This window comes from Cavia porcellus, unplaced genomic scaffold, assembly GCF_034190915.1.
Source record: "Cavia porcellus strain 051 isolate PalLab524CR breed Dunkin Hartley unplaced genomic scaffold, mCavPor4.1 scaffold_9, whole genome shotgun sequence".
Classification (NCBI taxonomy): domain Eukaryota; kingdom Metazoa; phylum Chordata; class Mammalia; order Rodentia; family Caviidae; genus Cavia; species Cavia porcellus.
The window spans coordinates 65,883,859-65,895,165 of record NW_026947492.1 but is presented as its reverse complement, the minus strand read 5'-3'; the positions used below and the strand labels follow the sequence as shown (position 1 = coordinate 65,895,165).

Sequence of the window (11,307 nt, the reverse complement as noted above, 5' to 3'; positions counted from 1 at the left end):
AGAAACAGTGAAAATATTCGTAGTTATTATGTAAATTAAATAAGTTATTGTTGCATTTTATTTTAAAATATATAATGAAAAATTACTGTGCATGGGAACAATTTATGTGTGGTACCTTTTTATGTTAAATGAATAAAGTTAAATTTTCTTCAATTGTTCTGAAAAAAACACTTTTTACTTATTGTGTAAAATATATGATCAATAATATATGATAATTAATAAGGTCACATAAGTTCCTGCTTTTAATTGCATATAAAGGCCAAGTCAAAGAGAACAAACAATTCTAAAAGGAATAAAGCAAGGAAGAGTCAGTGGAAGGGAGAGTGTGTAGGAAGAAAGGAACAAAAGGAAATGTACTCACCAACAATTTTAATGACAAACTCCGCAATCTATTTTTAATGTGCTGAGTACTACAATCAGTGGATATTCCTTTCCTACATGGAAAGCTTCTAATATTTCGTCAAAATTGCAAATGTGCAAGATCTATTCTAAAATAAATAATACAGAGAAGATAGAGTTTAGTAGAGTTTTGTAATTTATAGCATTCTAAAGGACACTGGTTTTATCTAGATGCTTGAATTTCTTATTTTTTACTCTTAATTATTTTTATTAAGCTTTCAGTGGACTAATATACTGATAATACAATTACCTTTTGTACAACAACTGGACATCCGAGCATACGTACAATACTATGTGCAATTTCACAGTTGACTGAAAATCTCTGAGAGATGCTACCTCCGTTTTTCTTAAGACTTTATCACATAATCCACAGAAACCAGAAAAAATAATGGAAGCATTTTGTAACTGGTGATCTGTTTATTTTATTGCTAATAAAATGCAAAGTGAGGAATAAAATGATTCACAAGAAATTAAAGAATAAAAAGTTAATTTCCATTTTGTATATACAGATGAAGACATTGGGCATCAAGATGGTGAAGTGATTGACTTAAAGGCTAATGGAAGTGTGGAGAAGAGGCAGCTCCCCAGAGAGGCTAAAGGAGTGTTTTTGGAATCTCTATGTACAAGAAGGATCCTAGGTCACCCTCATTTCATCACATCAGGCTTTGCACATACATTTTGTATATGAACATGCAAAATTTATTTTTACCATGACAGACAATGCTACACATTATCAGTTTTCATCTTTTTTTCTGGTTGGTATTCCTGGGTTGCAAGAGTTTCACTGCTGGATTGGCATTCCTGTCTGCCTCCTGTTTGTCCTGACCCTCCTGGGGAACAGCATAATCATTGTTACCATCAAGTTAGAACCAAGCCTTCATCAGCCTATGTATTTCTTCCTTTCCATGCTGGCAATTAATGACATGGCTCTTGCCACTTCCACGGCTCCAAAGATGCTTGACATCTTGTGGCTTGATGCCCACTGGGTTGACTTTGATGTATGCCTCACCCAAATGTATTTCATCCACACACTGTGCATTATAGAGTCAGCCTTCCTAGTAGCCATGGCCTTTGATCGCTATGTAGCTATCTGCATTCCACTGCATTATACAACTATCCTGACAACATCAATGGTCATTAAAATGGGCTTAGCTGGTATCAGCCGAGCTATGCTTATGGTTTTGCCCTGTCCACTTCTCATTAAGAGGTTGCCATACTATACAAAATACATCATCAGTCATGCTTATTGTGAGCACATGGCTGTGGTGAAGTTGGCCAGAGCAAATACTGCTATTAACAGAGCATATGGAATTTCTGTAGCCCTTTCAGTTATGATATTGGACCTGGGTCTCATAGCCACATCTTATATCAAAATCCTCCAGGCAGTCTTCCGGCTTTCTTCCCAGAATGCCCGCTCTAAAGCCCTGGGCACCTGTGCTGCCCATGTCTGCACTATACTTGTTTCCTACACGCCGGCACTGTTTAGCTTCCTAACTCACCGCATTGGCAAGAAAGTGCCTCCAAGCGTGCATATAATCTTCGCAAGTCTGTATCTCCTGGTGCCCCCAGCGGTCAATCCCCTGGTATATGGTGTCAAGACCAAGCAGATTCGTGACCGGGTGGTTGGTCTTTTCTTTCCAAACAAGATTTCTGAGAAATAAAATTTCAGTACAAACTATGTTAGCAGCATTTGGCTTATGAAGCCATAGTGCATGAACCTTTACCTTTTGCTCAAATTTCCCAATTAACCTATTATTTTTATCAGGTACATCTGATCTTGTAAAATTTTTTTGTACTTTAATTTTTTTATGTAAATTGGTAATACAAATAATTTTGTAATTTTATTTCATGCTTTCACACACTTTAAAATTTTTATTTTAAGATAAAAATTCAATAATTATCTATTGATTACAGAAAAGAGGAAAGAAAAAAGTTTTGAAATGTAATGAACAGTCAACAGCCACAAACAGGGTAAATCTTAATTAACTCACCTGTATCAATAACCATGTAAATATAATTTGTCTAAATATACCTACTAAATGTAAACATTTTCTCAGTGGCTGAAAAATCATTATATACATAACTGTGTATTGTACATAAGAAATCCACTTTAAATATACAAATACATATTGATTAAAGTAGTGTTTAAAAGTATGTATGCAACCTAATTAAACAAAGTTCAAGCAACTATATTCATTTTATCCAAAGCACTTTATGCTATAGAAAATTATAAAAATAATGTGATCTTATGTAACGATGAAGGCTTAGTCATCTGTAAATGCATTATCAACCTTTAGTGTGCATGGATCTAACAACTGAGCTTCACGATGTGTGGGCAACCTGATAGAACTACAAGAGGATGTAAACAATTCCAATTGAAATTTGACTTCCTAGCTTGCAGAGATTGGCCCATAAGGCAGAATAATATGTGTAAAGAAAGAATTAACACATCATCATTCTATCAGATCTGATTGTCATGTATATTTTGCTCCAATGAACATCAAAACCAACATTTTCCTCAAGCTTACAGTCAAGATTCTAAAAATAAATCATATTCTGGGTCATAAAATACACATTAACAGATATGGAAAAACTTAAATGGTACAAAATATGTTCTCAGGCCAAAGTGGAATTAAATAAAAATTATCAACTGAAATATATCTGGAAAACCCCAAATGAAAAAAGATTAAATAACACCTTCCTAAACAACACACAAGTCATGGAAGTTATTTCCAGGAAAAAATTGAAGTCCATGTTTTGAACTACTGATCATGCAACTTAATAATATACGTGGGATATAATAAAGTTCTTTTTAATCAGGAAATCTATGTAACATTAAATGTATGCATTACAAGAGAAGTAAATTATACAAGCTTCTAACTTCAAGAACTAGGGAAGAAAATGAAATTTAAGCCAAGCCAAAAGATAGAGAGCAAGGAAGGAAAGGTGGGGGAAGAAAATGAATTAAGAAGTGTCATGTACATGTACACCCTCCTCACAGTGAATGTAAGCATTATGTATGGCAAATAGGCGGATGAAAATAAAATTTTTAAAATGTGAAACAAAATAAGTAATAAAATCTCAAACATTTAGCAATGAAATTGAATATAGGGAAGAAATATAAGTATCTTTGCTTTCTTGAAACATCTATCTAAAATATTGATAAACCTTTGGACAGGCAAATAGGTAAATGAAAATAGAACAAATTAGTAATAAAACTAACAAAGGGGTTCTTAGGACTCATCAACATGGATATTGAAGAGATAACAAGTGAGTACTCTGAAAAACTCTAGACTACACATTTGGCAAGAGTGTAAGGGTCAGTTTCTTGAAAGATATGGTTCATAAAAACATAAACCAAAGCAAAAGAAATATAAATATAAGTATCTATTAGGAAATAAATCAATAATAATCTTCCAAAATATGAATCCATATGCCAAGATGGCTTATTGGTAAATTCTAGACAACATTTAAAGAAATAGTATCAATTTCTTGAAAAAAAAAAAATGGAATCAAGCCTGGCATGGAGGTGCACTCCTGTAGTCCTAGCACTTGGGAGATCAAGGAAGGAGGAGCTCCATGAGCTAGAGGTTGACATACTGAGTTCAAAGTTAGCGTGGACTACATGATGAGGCCCTGTTTCACAACAGACAAACGAACAACAAGATACGAGTAGAGGGAGCACTAATATCAAGCCATAAAAACTGTTAACAAAAGGGAAAATTAGACCACTCTCTCTTATTAACAAACGTATAAATCGACAAGATATTAAAAATTCAAATAAAGCCATTTATAAAAGTAATGTTACATTAAAAAGTATCATTTATCCCAAATACACACACCTGTTTAAATATTTGAAAATTCGCTAAAGTTATTCATTGCATTAGCAAACTCTAGTGGGCAGACGGGCCACTCGTGTATGAGACAAACATCAACATATATTCTAATCAGATTAACCCCAAACATCCCTAGCATTTTGGTTAGGATGAATGTTCTGAAAGCAAAGTTTGTTGCTTTAAGAAGTGTATGGGACCATGGAGGACGTCCTGGCTTTCAAAATGACCAGGAGAAGATAATTTCCAAACATAGCGACTCTGTAAATGTACAGAAAGAAATCCCAGATGCAGAACTGCTCAGACTGAAAACCAGAGATCTCAACCAAAACCCACGCATGAACCTGAAGACTGCACCCCTGAGCCTGAGCAGGCTGGCAGAGCTCCCAGACTGGGCTTCTGACTGAGGCTGATAGTGTGTGCTGAGCACATTTCTCTTGCTTTCTGTTCCCCTAGATTTAGAAAGAGATTGAATGTGGTTTTGCGTGTAACATTTTTCAGGCATTCTTTTACCTGTGAGACATTTAAGGAGGTCTGGTAATGCATATGCGTATAAGGACTTTTATAATTGTTTATCTTACGTTTCAGATCTCTTTTCTCTGACCCTCTCCCTCTTCCTCTCCAAAACTCCTTCCCTCTACTCTGAGTGAGTCTAGATCTTTATGTCTTCATCACACATATATACTTACTTACTGCAAGCTTATATATCATTCTGGAGAAAAGATGTACGTCTAGTAACATGAGTGAAAAACCTCACAATCTCTATTATCAGCTAAAGATTGGTGCACTGAACATTAACTTTTTTGTGATAATTAATAGATATGTTGACTATACCTTTCTTCAGGTCCTTATCCAGAAGTATTAGTTCATCCGGTCAAGACATCAAGTAGAAACCAGTGGAAGAAGCACTGTATTCATTTTTTGAGAAGCTGTTTTAAGTGGTGAGTAAGTAATCTTCTTGAAATTATCTTTTTAATGAAACTTTGTAGATGTCACATGCATGTGCATTGTATGTGTGTTGGTGTATTCATGGTTCAAATATATCTCTTTCCTAGTCTATGTTTTCTTTAATTACCTTTTCCTATACAGTACAACCTTGGAGGTTGTATCTCAGTTTTCTTTCCCTCAATTTCCTTTATTCTCTCAAGTTAGTTCTTGTATGCATTCCAATTTTTATAAGAACTTATGATTCCCACAATTTTAATAATATTACAATCTTTATACGATATTACATTCTTTAGAAGTCACTTTTTCTGTGACATATTAAAAGTGGAACACCAATATACATAATTGAAAATCGAGATCTATTTGTTGGGTGCTTTTTGTAGAAGAGGGACACAACTTCTAAACTTAATTGCAGCCCAAAATAAGGTTTCTCTCACCTTACTCCATCATTTTACATTTCTAATTTCACAGAAGAATATTTACCCTTGTGATTAGACTGTATCACACATTGATATCTCTGAATTAATGATTCAGTTGTTCCATAATACTCATAAAATATCAGTTTAACTTTGTGAGCATTCATAGAATTCAGTCTTGGTCATCTCTCTATGTCAGTCAAATTGTATTCTTATTGATGCTGAGATAGAGTTAAATATAAAAGGCTTTAAACCCAAATTGGCTGTTCATTTGTTGAATTTTAACACAGACACAATGTATACCCATTAACACACTGCGGATTGTTTATAATTAATATACAAAAACTAGCTGCCTCCAATATTACACATTCTGTTAATTTAAGGATTGAATGATGAAAATCGCTGACTCACTGTAATCTTTTCCTCTTTATGTCACACACATTACATACGATCTATAACACTGCAAACACTTTCCTCCCTCAACATAAACTAAATGCACTTATAAAGATGTTAAAAAGGAAAAAAAGAGGAGGAATGAAAAATGCTTAAGGCTAGATTTTTCACTAAATATTAAAATTAATTTTAAAATACAGAAGCTTTCATGTAGGTATATACAGAGGCTTTACGATGGTTATTCATATGACAATTTCTTAAGTTTACGTCTTAATCAGAAACAGTATATACCTACTTCTTATCTGTCACCTGAATGTCCACACTGAGAAGTCTTTAAGTAGCAAATAACTATGAAGAATCATGCCCTGTACCTCAATTTCAATGTTAAAACTTAAACCACTGGTAACAGAAAGAGAGGTAATCAATATGTAAATGAAACAAATGAACAAGTGATATTGACAAAATTTGTTTTTTTTTTTTTTAATTTTATTTAAGGAGAAAAAAAAGCAGAGAAAGGGTACAAGTTATACAGATTTACAGAAAAAAATAAACAGTAGGAAATCACTAGTTAATGGATACATATTGTCATCTTAGAAATAATTGTTCAAGTCACAAAATTAAAGCTTGTAAAGTGGACATTCCAACAATGATACTGCAAACAGTTCTGTTCAATGATCCAATAAAATTCAGTGATATCATTTTCTATCTTATACACTTAAATATGCATGCAGTTATATCATTTAGAGCACTTTCTTTTCCTCTCTTTTGTACAATGGCTATTACACATTTTGGGTTTTATTGCTCCCACAGTTCTTATTACTTTTTTGGAAGAGAGTAAAACCAAATGTGACATAACAGAGCAGAGTCAGTCAAATCAAAAGGGTGGACATAATAGATAATGTAAAAACATAATACAAGGTGATCAACAATGGTTACCATAATGCCTCCCGCTATATCTAATAGAATTGCCTATATCATCAGTTATAATAAAATTGAACAAAACAGTAAAGAACAAAACCAACAAAACCAAAACATTGGAGACATTGTAGGTCTTCAAAAGTAGATAAAAGTCATCGAGAATGGGTGTCATAATTAATCTCACTATCTTCACAGCTGTTGCCTAACCTTTCGAATCTGGTACTATCAAGCAAAACAGAATAAGGGGACATCAGTCAAAAACAAGATGGTGAGAGTAATACAGGGCTTTAAATCAAGATAATGGAAAGTCAAAGTGGGTTACTATAATATATCCTGCTATTTTTATTTATTTTTCCCTTAATTAAAAGGATAAAAATAAAAAAGTAAATAATGGAGTAGAGATTGAGATAAAAGAGGGCATAACAGCAAAACAGCGCAGATCAAAACATAACCAGTTAAGCAGAATAGTGTTTCACCACAAGATAATCCTGACATAAAAGTAGTTACCATATTGTCTCTTTCCTTAAAATCTTTGAGTATAACTTTGTATACTGTAGCATCAAGTATATCAAAACAATGTAAACCCATTTAAGAGAATGACAGCATTACAGGGTATTTAGAATCAACTAACAGAAAATGAACAATGGTTTCCATATAATCTCCTTGTCTTTAAAAGTTTTTGCTTATACCATCATGCATAATAAAATCCAATAAGATACAACCTGTTTAGACCAATGGAGACAGAAGAACAAAAGCTTGATGAGAATTCAAAACAAGATGATACTAAATCAGTATTACCTATTAAGACATCATTTTCTCCAAAATAGCTGTTCCTATCATCCAATCTTCTCTGCCTCATTTCTGTTGAGCTCTTTTTCTGTCATTAGTTGTCAGTTTGTCTTCTTCATTTTGTTCTCTGCTCCATTCATTGTGGCCTCCCGCCACTATTTCTGGATTCTTTGTATTTTTCTTTTTTTTAGAATATCCTGCAATACTCTCTGTAGAGTTGAATTGGTGGTTGCAAATTCCCCCAGTTCCTCTTTATCCTGGAAGCACCTTGTTTTTCCGTCAATTTCCAGGGACAGTTGTGCAGGATATCTCAATCTTGGCTGGAGATTATTATCTTTCAAAGCTTGAATTATTTCCCCCCACACTCTTCGGGTTATTTGATGGTTTGTGCAGAGAAATCTGCTGTAATTCTGATGGGTATTCCCTTGTAAGTGGTGTTTCTTGTCTCTGACAGCTTTTAATATTCTGTTCTTGTATTGAATTTCTGGAATTTTTATTATTATATGCCTGGGTGTTGCTCTGTTTGGGTTGTAGGTGGCTGGGGTCCTGTATGCCTCATACATCTGACAAAATTTGTTGAGACATTCCTGACTTATAGAATTAAGGAAGCTACAAGGCCACAAGATAAGCAAAGGCAACCAAAAAGGGGCATGATAGACTCCTAAAATGACCCAAAGCATCTGAGTGTTGGGGAGAGAAAGTATTTATATTTTGAAGGAAAAAAAAAACACTAAATAGGGGAAGCTGAGCAGCCAGAGAAAGTTGAAGACTGACAGAGCCCTCCAGCATGCAGTATGGTACTGATGGCTATGTCCATGTGATGATACTACTGGAGACTCAGGAAATGTCACTCAAAGTTTTTTTTATGTAGTAACTACAAATAGAAAACAGTGGGAAAGAGTTTTACTAGTACATGTCAGGATAGAAAAATCTTAAGATTCCACAGCATTTGGTGGAGTCTACACATTGACTGAGAGGTCAGAACTGATCAGTCTGATACCATGTTCATATCCTTCCTCCAGAACAGCTTCAAGAATGTATATAGGAACACAAAATCATTCAGCAACTGCCTGAGTTAATTTACCAATAGGTGGCATTCAATCCAAAGATTATCAGGCATATATAGAAGCAACAGGATTAAAAATTAATGAGAAAACAAATTAATTCAAAGATTTTAGTATAGAAACGATGCTAATATAATAGTGGAAAAAATCCTGCAAATGGTAATTATGCTGAAATTTAATATCAAAGTAAAAACCAAGAAGATACCAAAGCAATTATTTTAATTTTTAGAAATGAACACTAAAATATTTTAGATGAAATATACCATGAGAACAATAAGAGTTTAGACACTGAAGATTAGAAATTTGAAGACAATAGAAATGAATCAAGTTAAAATTGAGAAAAATTGTAAAAGAACCCATTAAACATGTAATCAACAGAAAAACAAAAATAAAAAATCAGATGAGATATAAATTCATTGGAACATAAAATAATAGGGAAGATCCAAAGAAATACTTATTATTTTGAAAATATCAAATATAATCTTCCTAGACTGATAAAAATAATTAAACATCCAAGTTTATTGTGAATAAAACATAACTTCACATCAGATTGTTCTGGTGTGAAAGGATAGAGAGTTAACATTGAGGCAATTTTCTAAGAAATGTAAAAGCCTACGAAAAGTAGACCGATTTCAAGAATTCAACAAGCCACTTTTGCATTCGAGCAGAATGTATAACCTGAGTATAGCTAAATATATTAACCCCATTTTATTTTCAGACAGAAACATTGATGAAGAGAAAATGCCAGGTCTAAGTTGCCTCACTTGTTATTTAAAAAAGAGAGTTATACCATTTTTACACAAATTCTTCCAGCAAACTATGTGGATGAAGTATTTTTCAACTCATTCTTCATGGGTAGTTTCAAAGGTGAAGAAATATAAGAAGATAAAATGTATGTCAAATGCATTGTCTTTTACATGAAACTTGTCTGAAGTAGCAATATTGCAAGATTCAGAATTGATATAAAATATGGGATAGAAAGATACATAAAAGCAAAGAAGAAATTTGTAGTAACGGGGTAAATGCCTTACATGGGCCAAATATGGAAAGTGGGGAAAAGGTCAAATTTCACTTAACTGTTAACTTTCTTTTGCCTAATTTTCATGTCCTGCAAGGTATAGTACTTTACAGTCCATTTCCTTTGGGATTATGGGTAATGCTGCAAAAACTGAGAAGCACAGTTGTGATACAGAAGATAAAATCGACTTAAGTATTTCTCAGTCCCCTGGGAGGGGTGCCACACAGCAGAACTGCACACCTGTGAGCCTGCGTTGTCTTAAGACTGAACAGAGACTCCCAGATGCCTAGCCTGAAGGTTAAATCGGAATGTCCACTAGCATTAGAATTTCTGCATCGAATTCTCTGCTTTTCTTGTATCCCTATCACTAGCACAGCAAGCTTCGTATCAATAGCAAAAGATATTTTTTAAATTTTATTTAAGGAGAAAAAGAAAAAAAAACAGAAAAAGGGTACAAGTTATACAGAATTTCAGAAAAAATAAACAGTAGGAAATCACTGTTAATAGATTACATATTGTTAATAGAACAGTTAATAGATTACATATTGTCATCTAGTTAATAGATTACATATTGTAATCATATTAGTTAATAGATTACATATTGTCATCTTCAAAATAGTTGTTCAAGTTATAAAATTAAAGCATATAAAGTGGACATTCAAACAGTGAGACTGCAAACAGTTCTGTTCAATGATCCAACAAAACTCAGTAATATGGTTATCTATCTTATACACTTAAATATACATGCAGTTATATCCTTTAGAGCATTTTCTTTTCCTCTCTTTTGTATAATGACAATTACACATTTTGGGTTTTATTACTCCCACAGTTCTTATTACTTTTTTTTGAAGAGAGTAAAACCAAATGTGACATAACAGAACAGAGTCAGTTAAATCAAAATGGTGGACATAATAGATAATGTAAAAACATAATACAAGGTGATCAACAATGGTTACCATAATGCCTCTTGCTATCTTAAAAAGAATTGCCTATATCATCAGTTACAATAAAATTGAACAAAAAAGTAAAGAACAAAACCAAATAACTGGAGACATTACAGGTCTTCAAAAGAAGATAGTAGTCAACCAGAATGGGCGTCATAATGAATTTTATTGTCTTCACAGTTGTTGCCTATACTTTCGAATTTGGTACTATCAAGCAAAACAGAATAGAGAAAGATCAGTCAAAACAAGATGGTGAGAGCAATACAGGGTTTCAAATCAAGTTAATAGGAAATCAAAATGGGTTACTATAATATATCTTGCTATTTTTTATTTATTTTTCCCTTAATTAAAAGGATAAAAATGTAAAAGCAAATAATAAAAAAAGGAGATTGAGATAAAAGAGGGCATAACAACAAAACAGCACAGGTCAAAACATAACCATTTAAGCAAAATAGTATTTCACCACAAGATAATCCTGACATAAAAGTACTTACCATAGTGTCTCTTTCCTTAACATTTTTGAGTATAACTTCATATACTGTAGCATCAAACATATCAAGACAATGTAAACCCGTTCAAGGGAATGAC

At 33.2% G+C, this 11,307-nt stretch overlaps 1 protein-coding gene across 1 annotated transcript; it reads left to right on the top strand.

Annotated features, from left to right (window-relative positions):
* The first annotated feature begins 1,109 nt into the window (after positions 1 to 1,109).
* Positions 1,110 to 2,060, top strand: LOC100729710 (olfactory receptor 52P1-like). Its single transcript, XM_003465292.1, has one exon. The coding sequence runs from the start codon at positions 1,110 to 1,112 to the stop codon at positions 2,058 to 2,060; it is 951 nt and encodes a 316-aa protein (XP_003465340.1).
* Positions 2,061 to 11,307: the final 9,247 nt, after the last annotated feature.

Coding starts and splice junctions, on each gene's coding strand:
- LOC100729710 (XM_003465292.1), top strand. CDS start 1,110: ATGACAGACAATGCTACACATTATCAGTTTTCATCTTTTTTTCTGGTT.